Genomic DNA, 16,152 nt, shown 5'->3' with positions numbered 1-16,152 from the left:
GGCTTGAAATCTTTTAATCAGAGGGCTTATTTTTCCATTTTCAAAGTAATCTATCACATTGAAACATGCCTCTCATCTCTCAATAGAGAGGAGGTGGACTTACAGGTATAGAATGAGTCATGTTTTCAGAAATAGCCACCAGCTTCATTCTTTTGGATGACTGCATTAATTTCTTATGAAGGAGGGTTTGATAGAGGTTGAAAGAGAGGGTGAGAGTCATGGAAAGGGAAAGTGGTATTTAAAATAAAAGCATCAAGAAAACACTTCTTAAGTAGCTTACAAATAGGGTGTTTTTCTGAATTCATATTAGCCTCTGAACTCCTGGACTGGATTTGAAATTCACAGAGATAGTATCCAGATGTGAATATTAGGGAAATGAGAATAGAGTTAGGGTTAGGGTTAGAATTGGAGGCAGAGTCGGAGGCACATTTAGGGTTAGGGTTAGAATTAGAATCCCCTAACCAGGTCTTATCTCAAATATGATGGAATTTCAGGGTACAGTATCATACTTCCCCTCTTCTCCTATCCTAGCTAGTACAGATCTGTATAAACAAGTGGCTACTGCCACCGGAGACCCTTCACTCTCCCCTCCTTACACCAAAACGGTACCTGTTGGATTCCTAACACACATCTACATCACCCTAATCTCTGAAGTCATCAATGCCCTAGAAGTACGATGCAACTGAAAGAACACTGGCTTTACAGTCTAAGTGTCTGGGTTTAAATCTTGACTCTGATCCTTACTATCTATGAAACTTTGGGCAAGTCACTAAACCTCTCTGGGCCTCAAAAAGTGGGAAAATTGAACCACACTATCTCTGAGCTGCTTTCCAGTTTATATCAATATTTCTAAGCCATCTCCCCCATTGCTCTCAAGTCTTAGAGGGAACTCTCCTATGGGGCACTTGCCATTTGCAGCTCCACTTGTCTGAACTTCACAGAATACAATTCCCTTCCCAGGATAAAATGATCCCAGGAAATTTCATCATTGTACCTGTAATTCAGCGCTGGATACTTAGCCCCTTCCTAACTCTCTTAGCCATCCCTCCCCTTCTGATTGGAGGGCTGGAGAGTGGAGCACTAAACTCCTCTCAAAAAACTCCCTTTGTGGAGGATAGCGATCTGTATTTTGCAGCTAACTCTCCATTTTCCATCTACAGCTCTGTTTGGTTTGAACTCCACAGAACCTGATGCTGCTGCACTGGGTGCTCCCTGGTATCAACCCCGCCCCCATCCCTACTTTCCAGTTTTCTTTCATGTGTTGTTTTCCTCCATAGATTGTAAGCTTCTTGAATGCAAGGGAGTGTTTCTTTCTTTCTTTTCTTCTTTCTCTCTTTTCCTTCCTTCCTCTGTTCTTTTTTTCTTTCTTCCTCTTTCCCTTCTTTTCCTTTCCTTCTCTCTCCCTCCCTTTCATTCCTTCCTTCCTTCTTTCTATCATTCCCTGTTCTTTCTTTCTTTCTTTTTCTTTCTTTCTTTCTTTCTTTCTTTCTTTCTTTCTTTCTTTCTTTTTCTTTCCTTTGCCACAGCTTACTTAGCACAGTGCCCAGCACATAGTAGATGCCCAATAAATGTTTGATTTATTGCATTGCATGATGTTTTCCCATAGGATGGATAGAAGTTATATGTAATGATTAGGCTCTATAGTTCACCCATATTATGGATTAAAGTGGGTGATGCTGGCCTAGGAAGCTACCCACCATGGAGGGCATCTTTTCTCAATTCTTGCTCTTAATTCTAAAAACCTGACTTGAGTTCTAACCAACTGATTTAGCAATAAATTTCTGGAACAAGTTCTTCCAAGGAGATTATTTGTATTTTTTCCAAAAACAAACAAATAAAACCCTAAGCTTTCTGACTTTCCTCTCAGAGAAATTTTAGGGGATTTAGTTTTGTCTAAGAAGGCAATAATGCTTAAATAAAAGCTTTAGTTGACCAACCAATCATTTATTCTAAATAAAAATGATAACTTGTTTTATTGATAGATTTCCCCACCAAACTGACTCAACTGCTCAGTTATTTTGCTGCTATGTAGAGTCATGAAATCTTAACTATAATGGAACCATAATTCCAAATTATGTCTAAGATTCCTCTGAGTATGGACAGTCTATGATTATCTAGTCCAAAACCTTCTTTCCACAAATTCAGAAACTGAAGCCCAGAGGATCAAAGTCACATGACTAGTTAGTGGTAGAGCTAGGATCACATCTTTATAGCTCCAGGCTCCTGCTTCCTCAGATCTAGCCTTAGCCTAAGACACCTATGGCTCTCAAACAGTGGGTGCATTTCAAATTATTTAGTGAATAAATGTAAATCATTGTACATCTTGTGAATTTTTTTTCTTGTGGGAAGATGTCCCACAACAGGCTTGCTCCATGAGCTTTAAAATGTAGCTTTCCTAAATCTATCTTTGTAGTTTAAGTCATCTATAACCTTTCCTAGGTACTGGTACATTGAAATGGCCTGTTGGCATTGGCCTGGGTCACTAAAAGTTTAATATATAGTAAGTGGAGAGGCAGAAATAACAGGTTCTTTTGGGTGGGGATTTATTTTTTAACTAGCTATAGGTGTATGAAATTGGAATCAGATAAAGATGTAGAAAAAAATTATCTGATTAGGAGAGCTATATGGAAGAGGAAAATCTGAAAGTATACCTTTGTGTTTGATAATTGTGTCAATTACTAGAGAAGGAAATAGCAAAACATTTCAACATTTTTGCCAAGAAAACCCCAAATGAGGTCACAAAGAGTTGGACATGATTGAAACAACTGAACAACAATTATTGGAAACCTTCTTCCCAATGAGGGTTTGAAGAAAGATGCTATCTACTCATATAGAGAAACAAAATGAAAATAAACAATAAGTATCATTGGGAGGTAAATTCTGGGTTTTTTTTTTAAAAGATGATATTTCATTCCTGGAACATGGTTATTTGATGACTACTTGAATTGATGGGACAAGTGCACTGCACTTAAGGATTGAAAAGCTTTTTAAAAAGCAGTAACTTCTTGAGACACCTTTTAATCCACATTTTTCATCTTTTTTCATGTTCTAATTCTATGCATGAAAACGAAGGCTGGGAAATAGTCAAAGTAGGGAATATTATCTTTCGTGTCTTTGCTGGCAAAAGGTGGTGGGAGTAGAAACAAAACAAGGATCTGGATTTGCTACTTACCATCTGTGTGACCATGGTAGACAAATCACAAAAAAAACCCTCTCTCAGTCTCAGTTTCCTTATCTATAAAATGAGGGGTTTGTACAAAGTGTTCTTTGATCCTTCCAACTTTACACTCTGATCCTATCAATTCAATTCAACAAATATTTGTTAAGTGACTAGTGTGTGCTAAATATTGGGAGAGATATGAAATTTCTGTAAGACATGGACTCTGCCTTCATGGAGCTTACACTCATATGGGGATAAAATAGAAATATAGTTAATGATGATATACTACATAACATTGCAAATGCATTTGATGATATATTTTTGAGATATATATATATATATTCACACATATATATGATGATATATTACATATTTTTGGAGATGACAAATGTGAGAAATTGTTTTGCTGGACTATGCATGTTTGTTTTGAGAGTTTTCTTGTTCTTTTCTCTCTTTTTTTTTTGCATGGCAAGTGGGAGGGAAGAAAATGCTTTTCAGAATAAAACTAAAAATTTTTAAATTTTAAATTAAATTAGGAAAAAGAAGAGAATTAAAAAATATCAAGTATATTTGAGAGGTGAAAAGCAAAATGTTTTGTGAGGTCAGAGGGGAAGGTCATTGCAGGACCAAAGATGGTTTTATGCAGAAAGTAGTATTTGAGTTGAGCTTTAAAGGATGGGTAAGAATTCATAACATGGGCCTGGTAATAGAACATGGAGCTTTATTGTCCAAAGGATGGTAAGACTTACCATGAGGTTTGGCCAGAAGATGATAAAATTTTTGGCTATAGCAAAGATCTGCTTGACTTGTCTTACCTGCACTGAGAAAATCTTAGCTCCTTGAACTAATAAAGTAGGGAATTTAATAGGTAATGAAGAGGACAGAAGGAATTAGAGGGAGAGGGAATAGGAGGAGCCAGGCTATAGAGGTTTAGATAAAAGTTAGAAAGAAACCTCACTTGTCCAGCTAATAATTCATGCAAAATTAAATTTCATTTTTCTGCTATCTATTGTGTGCAACAATTTAATATCAGAGATTTCAAACTGAAAGAGACTTTGGAGGCCATTTTGCTCAACCCAGTCTTTGTACAGATGAGGAAACGGGTTGAGACATCAAGATATTCCCTCAGGGTCACACAAGCAGTAATAGATGGTGCCAGGATTTAAAACCAGGTCTTCTAACTCAAAATTCAGTGCTCATTCTTCTGTACCACACTATTTCTCTCCTTTTGGACTGTAGGCTACTGGATGTACCACTGCCCTATAACAGCAGTCATAACAAAAATTGTAATGATACATTTTCTTTGCTGGACCTGTGATTTCCTCAATGTAGAGAGACCTACTGATGTGGTACTTCAACTAATGATTTACCTTTTCAGCGACTAGTATTTTAATTGTAAATCATTTAGCAAAAACAAAGGAACTTCAATCTATTAACTGTTAAAACTTCACAGTCTCCCTGAGAGGGAAGGTAGTGCAGGTGTAACTATCTTCTAATTGATAGAGAAAAGATCAGAGATTCAGAGAGGTAAGAGATTCACCCATATTGACCGAGCTGTCTGGAGGCAGAGTTAGGACAAAAGGCCAGGCTTCCTCTTTCCTAATCCATTGTTTTTTCTGCTTTCTCTCAATTCTCTCAGAAGAGGATAGTTTACATGCCTTCATGCTCTGTCAGCAAACCACTCCCTAATTGTGAAAAGCCTCTTGTACCTGATCCCACACATGCCAATTTGAATCTTAATTTAAAAAAAAAATTAAAAACCTATTTTTTTCCAGTTCAAAACATTAGAAGACTGAGCAAGAATTTGTTTCACTCCTTTGTAATTCCTTTCTCCAGGACTGCTAGGTGAGGTGCTAAGGCTAACAAATGATTACTGTTTATATGTTATGGAGGAAAATAACATCTTATGACATCGGGAAAGAATTTCCAAGTTGCCAAAACAGTTGTGTTTGCTTTTAAAATAACATATTCTTCAAGTTGAACGTGTTTACAACAACTATACTTTTCTCCTTTCAAAAACAATTACAATGTATGACTCAGTCTGGAAGGCGGAAAAAATAACTTTCAATTTATATCCCTAGGGTAAAAAACACAAGAGGGAGCTAAAGGGCAACCAATAGAAGAACTTCATTTATAAATGGGTTTCTACTTTAGGAGATAGTGGGAATTATAGCATTTTTTTTTTAAAGATTCCCTTAGCATGGTCAGTTTTGTGGTTTTAGTATATTAGAGGCTTCTCTATGGACTGGACTGGCAGGTGCTGGTATTAGTTCTGCCCTCAATATATTATATGACTATGACCTTGGGGAACTTCTGTTTCTCAACTACCCAGCCTCCACCCTTAGCTTTCGAATAGAGAACATCAAACCTGATTCCCTTATACCTACCTACTTCGTGGAGGGAGGTTATAAAATTGATTGCGACTACATCGTCCAAGGGACTGAGTTCTTTGGAGGAAAGGACTATATAAATACTGAGTTTTATAGCTATTGTTAAATTCCATGAGTGTTTGTCTGGGGTGGGGGAGAAAGGGGGGTTCCAGCATCTAATACTGCTGTCCAGATGTAGACTAACAGAAACAAAAGCCTCCTTGTTTAATAAATTTAATTAAGCTACTAATAAATATGCACATGTATTAGTATACATATATGAATGGGCACCGTGGAAGAGGGGACTAGTAAAGAGAATTTTTAGATGAATTTATTTGAAGGAAACTAGAGGAAACCAAAAGTTTAAAAATATATATACACACATAACAATTTCAAAAGGGTAATTTAACTAGATTGCTACAATTCAATTAATGACTAATCATAACTAGTAGTAATAATAGCATGGGAAGCTAGGTGGTACAGTGGATAGACAGACTGCTGGGCCTGAAGTCAAAACTCATCTTCCTGAGTTCAAATCTGGCTTCAGACACTTACTAGCTGTGTGACCCTGGGCAAGTCACTTAACCCTTCTTGCCTCAGTTTCCTCATCTATAAAATGAGCTGGAGAAGAAAATGGCAAACCACTCCAGTATCTTTGCCAAGAAAACCACAAATGGGGTCACCAAGACCCCATGAAACCACAAGTGAAATGAATGAACAACAAAAGTAATAATAGCCCACATGCACATCACTTTAGAAGTCACAAAGCAATTTCCTAAAAACTCCTAACGTGGAGAGTATTGTATGATTATCCCCATTTTATTGAAGACAAAACAGAGACCCAGACCCAGAAAGTTAAACTGACTTGCCCAAAACTATACTATTAATTACCCACAGAGCTAGGATTAAAACCTATATACAGGCTCTAAGGCCAACGTACCAAAGTGAGATAAAACTCAACATGTTTTTGTACTTTCCTCCCTTCCAAATTCTGATTAGAGAATAGATGCAGAGATTCAGTGTGATATAATGAAAGTAAATGGAGTCAAAGGATAGGGACTGGAGTCTTGGTTTTGCTATAATAATCTTTATGGGATGAATACTGGACCTATGATTTCATTCATCTAGTAAACTCCTGAATATGGAGCATCTTCTCTGCAATTTAAAGGCTTAAGAGAGTTACCAACACTTAGGCCCTGCAGTACCAAGATGTTAGAGGATTTGCCTAGGGATATACAGTCCAGATGTGTTAAAGGTGAAACACGAACCTAAGTTTTCCTAGCTCTAAAATCAGTTCTTTTTCCAATGGTCCATGTTGCCTATCAACATGTATGCCTCAGGGTCAAAATTTCACCTGATTCTTCAATTCCTTCTTGTGTAAAATACAGCTTTGGCTAGAAGGCCTCACAGATCCCCTATGGCATATCATAAGATCTGATTTCCTGACTCAGAGTCAGATGGAAGATGTAAAACTAAATCGGAAAGAAAAAAATGCAAAGAGTTTCAAATAAGGACAGTAATGAACACATTGGCTTTAGAATATAACATCAAAATCTCTATTTTTTCATTATAGTTAGTCCTCAAATAAGAGACAGAATGATGGGGTTGATGTTGCCCCCATAAACTTCTAAACCACTGGTTATTTTCTTTTTTTAAATTTTTTTCCCCACTGGTTATTTTCTGAAAAAAAAAAAAAAGAAAAAAGAAAAAAGAAAACCTAAGGCCACTTTGACCTGATTTTAGCTAGTATATTCCAGAACATGGGAGAAACCTATCAACACTGTATATGCAATTCTAGCATAAGAATACAAGGATCCCATTTCTCGGACTTGAACTTCTGGTCAAATCAGAAAGATAGAGAACAGGCACTCAGGTTTTTCTTTATTTGACTCTGACACTTACAAATAAATGTACCATTTGGTTCATCTGCAATGTAACTTCCATCTATCTGTTTTCTGACTAATCTTCCTTATATTTAAATCTAGCCAAGTCATTCCTGTGCTCAAAAATCTTCAATAACTCCCTGTTGCCTATGAGTAGTTTAAACTTATTTGTACCTGGCCTCTAAAACTTTCTACAATCTGGAGCCACAGTAACTTTTCAGCATTGGGTTATCTCCACACACTGTGTTCTAGCCAAAAAAGATTACTTGCCATACTTCCCAGCCCCAACTCCTACCTTAAGACACACCCTCTGCTTTTTCCACTTTTGCATCCATGCTTACATTATTCCTTGTACCTGTAACATGACTCTTCCTACCTTTAAAGTCTAAATCAAGTAATATTCCTTCCCTTGATGCTTTCCTCCATCCCTCCACCTTCCTGTTTTCACTTCAATTAGCACCTTATTTTTTTTGCCCCTCTAACACCCTCATCATGCAATATTGTGAATTCTTACAATCTTTGTTGGTATCTTTTCTCCCTACTAGACTCTAAGCTCTAAAAAGGCAGGATTTGCATCTTATTTAAACTTGATATTTCTCACAGTGGCTAGCATCCAGTGGATGCTTAATAAATGTTTGTTGAATGAAAGAAACAAAATAGGTTAGATGGCAGGTACATCATCTAATTTTCCTATTGGAATTTAAAAGGAAAAATCTGAACACAATGAGTGTGTGCATGTCTGTGAATATGTGTGATAATATGTGGTACAATTTGTAAAAGGGTTATGTTGCAAAACTCATTAAAAAGTCAGTTGCTTGGAACTGTGAATTCTTTTTCCCATAGAAACAATGCTATAAATAATGACTGTTAAATTCCTGGCCCCAGCTAGCCCATAAAGGCCTATTTAACCCATGTTGCACCTAGAATGAATGTACTTTATGTGTCATTACTCTCTGGAGTCTTTGTTCGCTTGTCTTCTTATCCGTTCTTCCTATGATTCAAATGTTTCATGGGTTAAACAAATTTTAGTCTAGGAATCTAACCACAATCATAGCATTGTTTTTGAGGGAAAATTAATCCTATGGTCAACAGTGTGAAGAGAGCTCTTTGCAAAGGACCAGGAAACAAATAGGTCCTTTCCATTTCTTTTCTTGAATCTTGAAGTTGAGGCAATGGAAGAGAAGAAAGAACAAGTCTTATTTTTTTCAGGGTCTGGGGGTATTTATGTTTCATATGTAAGCTACATTCTTCATTCTGAGAATATACTATTAATAATATAATTATTAGTTATACTATTAATTACCCACAGAGTTAGAATTAAAACATATATACTAGTATAGTATGCAGAACATTCAAATCAGAGAACCCTTGACTCACTTCTGATACTTATTAGCTCTGTGCTTTGGGAAAAGTCGTTGGACTTTGCCTGCTCATCTTTAAAATGGTTGACTTTAAAATGGATGAGTTCAAAATTCTGCCTCTGATACTTAACTGTTGTATAACCACGCATCTGTCCCTTAACTTTTGTGAGCCTCAGTTTCCTCATCTGTAAAATGAGGATAATAATAAAACCTATCTCACAGGTGAGGTCCGCGTGAGATAATATAGGCAAATTACTTTGTAAATGCTATTTTATAACATTGAGCTATATAACAATAATTAACATTATTGTAATTATTATTATGTCTCTGAAGACCTTTTCAGCTCTAGAGCTATGACCCCATAACCTCTTCTGAGCTCACAGATCAAGCACTCAGTGTTTCATTGAGGAAAAAGAACTTAATTAAAGAAATATCCATTAATAGCATTATGGTCAACAAGATCTACATCTGAAGTATCTCAAACAGTAGCCTAATAATTACCCATTTATTGCTGCAAAAAAAAAAATGGCCAGTGAAAATTTTTTGAACTCACCTATTTCTTCCCCCAGGGAGGAGTTCAGGATTGCCCCTGCAGACATGACTACTGCACAACTACCCAAACCTTGAGGATACAGTTTGCTCAAGGGCGCTTGAGGGACATGCTTCTCCCAACCAAGGTCTGAAAAGGGGGCTTCCTTTCCATCTAGTGTCTTCACAGTCACTCGGTCCCTGAGCTCGCACAACAGCTGTTCCCTTGTCAGCCTGGAGTTCCGTTTCCCCCTAAACCTCACCCTGTGCTTGTTGGTGGTGAGATAATCTTTCATTGCTTTTTGTAGGCGTGGATTTAGCATTTTTGAAGAGACATTTCCTTTCCAAAGCCGGTATAGGAAGGACTTAGACATGGTAGAATAAAGTCTGTCCCAACGGGGCAACTCTTGGCTTCTCCTGTGCCTTAAGATAATTTTCTTTCGATTGTGTTTGATGGCCCTCTGTTGGTCCTCCTTACTGAGGGGGACAAACTTCACCATTTGCTGGCCATGGCTACGTGACATAGGTTGACCCAAAGTAAAAAAATAATCACCGTTTACTTGATAGAAAAGATGTGGGGATTTTTTTCTTGTCTGAGAAGGGAAAAACTCTTCATTCTCCAAACCATTTTTCATTTCAGTCCATTTCTGAAAGCTATTGGGACCTAAGTTAAATGAATTCAAAAGGTCTCCATTGAGAAGCACCTCATTCCCATCGATGGTTTCAGAAAAGGATGGGTCGTGCACGGCGCCCATGATTGATCTCTGTTTTCCTTGGATAGGCAGGATCCTTTTAGTTTCAACATATGAGAAGGAACTTGGAACTGGTTCCACAGTGTTGCTATCTGTGAAATAGATGAAGATCACTAAAAAAAGGAGACCCCAAGCAAATATCCCAAAGAGCATTAATTGTTTCCATTGTTTCAAGTTCGGTTTCATGGCAAAGCCCGTATCAACACTTCTCTGTCCTGAAGTAGTGGCAAGCAACCTGCAAGACAACATTAAAGGTTAACATAAGCACACTCAGTACTTTTCTACATGGATATAATAGGAAAATGACACATTTTGATGGACTGACCTAGGGTAAGCTCCACAGATGATCTCCCAGTTCTCTTTCCACTTGCAATGAACAATTCTTATTGACTACAAGTGGAAGGATTAAGTCCTTTTCCTCGCCTGTTTAAGTACATTTCTCCACCTATTTTTTATTCAATCAGTTAACAAGCACAAGAATTTATTTAGTGTTTACTATTGTGTCTTGGCATCTAGCTACAAAGTAAAAAAATAAAAAAATCGGTGCCTGTTCTTCAGGAGCTTACATTCTATGTAATAAGGCAGCAAGGAGGTGCAGTGGAGAGAGCACTGGGCCTGCGGTCAGAAAGGCCTGAGTTCAAATGTGGCCTCAGACACTAATTAGCTGTGAGACCCTGGGCTAGTCACTTAACCTGTTTGCCTCAGTTTCTTCATTTATAAAATGAGGATAATAATAGCACCTACATATAAGGGTTGTTGTGAGGACCAGATGTGCTTAGCAAAGTGCCTGGCACATAGTAATATAAATGTTAATTATCATCATCATCATCATTAATAGTGAAGAAAACAGGTATGAAAATAAGTATGTACAAGACAATAGATAAAAGGTAACCTTAGGGGTGTAGGCATTAACAGGTGTGTGTATGTGGCAATGTAGACTAAGAACATCTCCTGCAGAAGGTAGAATTTGAGTTGAGTCATAAAGAAAGCTAGAGAGTCTAAAAGTAGAAGATGAGATGAGGAGAGAGAGTATTCTATGCATGAAGGACGTTCAGTGCAATGGCATGAAGACAGGAGATGAAGTATTGTGTTTAAGGAAGAGCAATTAGACCAGTGTATTTCAACTATAGGGTGCAGAGAGGGAAAAATATATAGGACTGGAAAGATAAGGGGATAAGTCACACACGTGTGTTAACTATATAAACAGAAACACACACACACACATATATATACATACATACATACACACACAAATATATGTGTGTATATATATATATATATACATACCTATACACACATATGTGTGTGTACCCTGTTTCTTTTCTCCATTATTTCTTGAACATTATTAAAATAGGTATATAAGGTACAAAAATTAAATAATAAAAATATTTTTAAACATATATACTAAAAGTTACATGGGCCCTTTCAAAAGAGTCCCTTTTAGAGGTTATCCATTTGCCCCAACATTGCTCACAATCTTTTAAAAACTCCTCTTTGAGAGTTCAATTAGTATATTTGATTTTTGCATCTATTTTGATTTTGATTTTGCTATGTTTCATTCAGAGCTAAGCCTGTCAACAAGTTGAATGAAGTGGCTGATAAAACTAGTTAATACTTTTACTTTATTTATTTGTGTGTGTGTGTGTGTTGGACAGGATGAAAAACAAAGCATGACTAAAGTAATCAGAAGTGGAGACCAGTCAAAATGATGGATTAGGATGAAGCAGGACACCCCAATTCTCCTCATAACTATTCCAACAAAGATTTAGGAAAAGTTCCAGTCTGAGCTGGGAAATCCAAAAAGAAAATACAGTGAGATGTACTTTCATCCCAGGGAGTAGGAATAGAAGCTAGCCAGCAGCTTTGTCCTTCAGACCCCAGAACTGGGTTATGGATATAGCCTGGACTATGGAAGGGAACGTAGCTAGGTCCTAGGTTAACCTGTCATGAGTAGTCAACAGATCCAACTGAGACCTCATCGAGGGCTTTGTTGGGACAGGATCAGGAACAAAACTGAGCAGCAGTTATGTGGAACTGATATTCTAGTAGGGTTATAAATTCAACCCACAGAGTAGGGTTGATGTCCACAGTTCAGTGACCAGGGCAAGGAGCTCAGACCAAGGGAGAATATTCATTTCTAGAGTGTACAGAGCCTTCACACTAGATAATTGGGGCTAGAGTCTACTACTACTTCAATAAAAGGGAAGTTTAGTTTTCTCACCAGAAACAAATTAGGGTTGGGAGCTTGAAAAGCTTAGACTAGGAGATCAGCAAATAGACATCATTCACTTTAGATCAAATTGCTTAGAATGTGCTGAAAGCTTATATATTCTCCCACCTGGGCTACTCCTGAGATCTTTTAGAACCCAAACTCAATATCCAGGGAAAGTAGCAGCAAAATTCAAGAAAATGTGAGTCAGGACCAAATAAGCCCCTAACACGTCCCACAGAAGGGCACAGAGCCTGGCCATAATACAAAGACCTAACAAAGCAAAAAAAAGGTTCCAAGATAAAAACTCCGTAACACCTACAACTAGAGCTTCATAGAAAAACATAGCTTGGCCAGAAAGCCAACTAGAATTCCTGGAAGAAATGAAGTAGTAGTTAAAATAATCAGAGAAATGTGGTTTTCTGAGTTGTCTCTAGCTGACTCAAAAGAAAATTCCTAAGTAGGTGTTCCTGAAATATCTTAATCAATGTTAGCATCATTAAAATAAATATATGACTTCCCAAAGTGAACATTTTAGAAGTTATCAATCACTTGAAAGGGCAGTGAGGTGGTACAGTGGATAGAGTGCAGGGCCTGGAGTCAGGAAGACCTGAGTTCAAATCCAGCCTCGGACACTTACTAGCTGTCTTACTAGCCATCTTGCCCAAGCTCACTTCACCCAGTTTGCCTCAGTTTCCTCATCTGTAAATGAACTGGAGAAGGAAATGGCAAACCAGTCCACCAAGAAAATTCCAACTGGAGTCACAACTGAACAAAAATTCATTTGAATACATAAGCTCTAGTAGGTTAAAAGTCTATCAAATCTTACTAGTTTGTTTACATATTTGGTATGTAAGTGTGTGTGTGTGTGTGTGTGTGTGTGTGTGTATGTGTGTGTGTTGGGGGAAATCTGGGAGGACTTCAAGCATTGAAACTTCCTTCATTTATTCATTTAAGTGGTATGTAACTTGAAATGTTAAGAGGTTACTTGCTACTTGCATTTATTTGTCTATGGTCACATCAAGTTTGGCCTTTATTCAAAGAAAACCTCTCTCTCTCTATGTGTGTGTGTATATATATATATATACATAGTTAATATTCATATGTGTGTGTACTCCAATTTTTTATAAAAGAGATGAATATGTGTATACATACATATCCACATATATCTTATCCCAGGAGGAAAAATTCTAGACAATCTAGTTAGAGATAATGGATTTTCTTTATGAGATATGCATAAATATATATGCAAATATATATGCCTACATACTGATTATAAATTTGCATATATATGTATACTTCCTTAAAAGCACAGAAGGACTAAAGCAAGACAATATGAATGTAAAAGCAAAATCGTGTGTAATAAAGCAAAGAAGCTTGGATTTTCTAAGTCAAATGACTGAATTTATTCCAGTCAATGCAGAAGCAACAACTTAGGGTTCTACTGTTTTTGCTGACCCCTTACTGTTGAACAATTGTCCCTGTAAGCCACAGAACCAAATGGTTACTCCACCTAGGAAGAAGAATAACGTCACTTCAGTGCCAATAATACTCTGTACAACACAGTAGAGACTCTTTAAAAACTCTCACATGTGGAACAGTCTTTAATAAACAAAATGCTTTAATCTAAATTATGAAATGATTTGTTTTTGTTGTTTACAATAGAGGAGGAAGATACCAATTTAAATGATGGGGAGGGATGCGAATAAGAATAGAACTGAAAAAGACCTCTCAGAAAAAATCCTCTCATTTTACAGTTGAAGAGACTGAGATCCAGAGAATTTAAATGACTTGACCAAATCCATGCTGAAAGTATCACTGAGAGTATTTGAATCCAGATCCTTTTCCCACTGTACTTTAAGTTCCTAACATAAATTGTGCAGCTTGATTGTGGTTGTGGATGAAACACATTTTCTCTTTTTTTTGCTTCTCCCCTAACCCTACATGTGAAGTGAATGGAAAAGAGGCGAGGCTGAATTACTCTGAGCTCCTTGGAAATAAGTATTATAATATGAGAAGTATTTTTCATCAGGTAAGATTTATATGGTTCTTGATGCATTGTAATAATAGAATAGAGTGGGATAACTGCCTCAGCTCAGGATGAAGATTTGACTTTTAATAATTCCAAAAGCCTTTGTTTCAAGCTCTAGAAAAAGAATAACTGCAACCATAAGGGGTCAATTAATGGAATATCTTGCAAAATAATTAAATCATAAGCAACTGAAAAATCTCCGCTCACAATGCCAGCATAGGATCATTAAAAGTGCTGAATTACTCTGACATCAACATATAAGTCAAAACTCAGAGCCAGAAACAGATGGTCAGACAGACAAATAGATGGATAAACTATGTGTTGGGGGCGGGGTGGGACTAAAATAGTATAACTCATGCTTTTCCTTTACTTTTCTGTGTCTTATACAAAGAAACTTATCACAGACAGATACACAGAAAATTGTTTGCTGAACTGGACAAAAAAACTGATGACTAGAGGGTCACTCAGTCACATTTAACAACTGAAGACATCTTTAATTCTTCCTCAATCCCATCATATTAGAGTTGCCACATCATGTTAAGCTTAAGTTGCAATAATCTTTCACATTTCTTGTTTCCATTGTCTCATTCCCATAGTCAAAACTCTTGTTGTTCTGACTATAGCAATAGTCTACTAAAGCTCTCCTGGCTTCAACCCATCCATCACACAACTGCCAAAGAAATCTTCCCAATACACAGTTTTGATCACTTCATTCCTTTCCTTAAAAATTTCATGTGGCTCATTGAGGAAGCAACAGAATAAAAATCCAGACCACTTATCTACCATCACTTCTAATCTCTGTTAAAATTCTACCCTTCTTTTAAGGCCCTTCTCAAGATTGTCTCTTGAGAAGTCAGTTTACCCTCAAATTTTCCACTTTTCTTTGACTTGATTTTATAGTATAGTTATCAGTATGCGTGTTTTATCTCCATTACATTTCTTTCCCATTAGAGTGTAAAGTAATACAAAAAGAGATTGTTTTGTTCTTTGGGCTTATATCCCCAAAGCCTGCCATACAGTAGGCACTAAATACATATTTTTGATTGACTAATTATAAGTTTCTTAAGGATAGAGGCCATCATTCCATTTTTTAATCCTTGGTGTCTAGTAAAATAACTCACAGAAATACTAATGGATATTTATTAAAATGTTTGTTGAATTTTGGGGGAAATACCAACTCATTTCGCTAATATAGTTCCTCCAATATGCTGGTGAAGATTATTTTATTCTGAATAATATAACTCATCATCTGATGGTATAATATCAATCAAATGAATTAGTGATGGGAGAGTATAGTATGGGAGGCTAAGTTAATTGTTCCTAAATACCAAGGAAGGGTTGTATCTTAATCCTAAATTCATGCAGGTCTTCCTTGATGAAAATAGTTTTCAATGACTAACACAGGTGAGTTATCATCAGTATTCCAATGAATAGATTATGCACATAGTTGAGGTATTATATAACTTTAGAATCCATCATAAAAATTATTCTAACATGCTAACTCATCAGTGTTCAGAAAAGGTTTTAAGTACATGAATCAGCATTCCTGGCCCATTTGAACTTTTTTCCCTGTGTTCCAAACATTTCTCACACACATACATGTATACACACACACACACACACACACACACACACACACACACTTTCTGCAGTGTTCTCTTTTTTGGTAAGTATCCTTTTCATTCTTAAGACAAACTTATTCCTCCTGAAAGGGATCCAAAAATGAAAACTCCTAAAAATATTACAGTCAAATTCCAGAGATTGCAGGTCAAGGAGAAACTGTTGCAAGCAGCCAGAGAGAAACAATTCAAATATCATGGAGCCACAGTCAATATCACACAAAGTTCAGCATCTTCCA

At 36.8% G+C, this 16,152-nt stretch overlaps 1 protein-coding gene across 1 annotated transcript in view; it reads right to left on the bottom strand.

Moving 5' to 3' along the window:
* The window catches only part of LOC114046336 (beta-galactoside alpha-2,6-sialyltransferase 2-like), a 29,957-nt gene extending 19,703 nt beyond the window's left edge, over nucleotides 1–10,254 (bottom strand). Inside the window, exon 1 of the mRNA XM_027866641.1 lies at nucleotides 9,327–10,254. Coding sequence (XP_027722442.1) covers nucleotides 9,327–10,239 — 913 coding nt within the window. The 5' untranslated portion in view covers nucleotides 10,240–10,254. The remainder of the gene's footprint in view (nucleotides 1–9,326) is intronic.
* Nucleotides 10,255–16,152: the final 5,898 nt, after the last annotated feature.

This window comes from Vombatus ursinus, unplaced genomic scaffold, assembly GCF_900497805.2.
Source record: "Vombatus ursinus unplaced genomic scaffold, bare-nosed wombat genome assembly UNPS02014781.1, whole genome shotgun sequence".
Classification (NCBI taxonomy): Eukaryota; Metazoa; Chordata; class Mammalia; order Diprotodontia; family Vombatidae; genus Vombatus; species Vombatus ursinus.
Note: the sequence above shows the minus strand (reverse complement) of the source record. Positions and strands in the feature narration are given on the sequence as shown.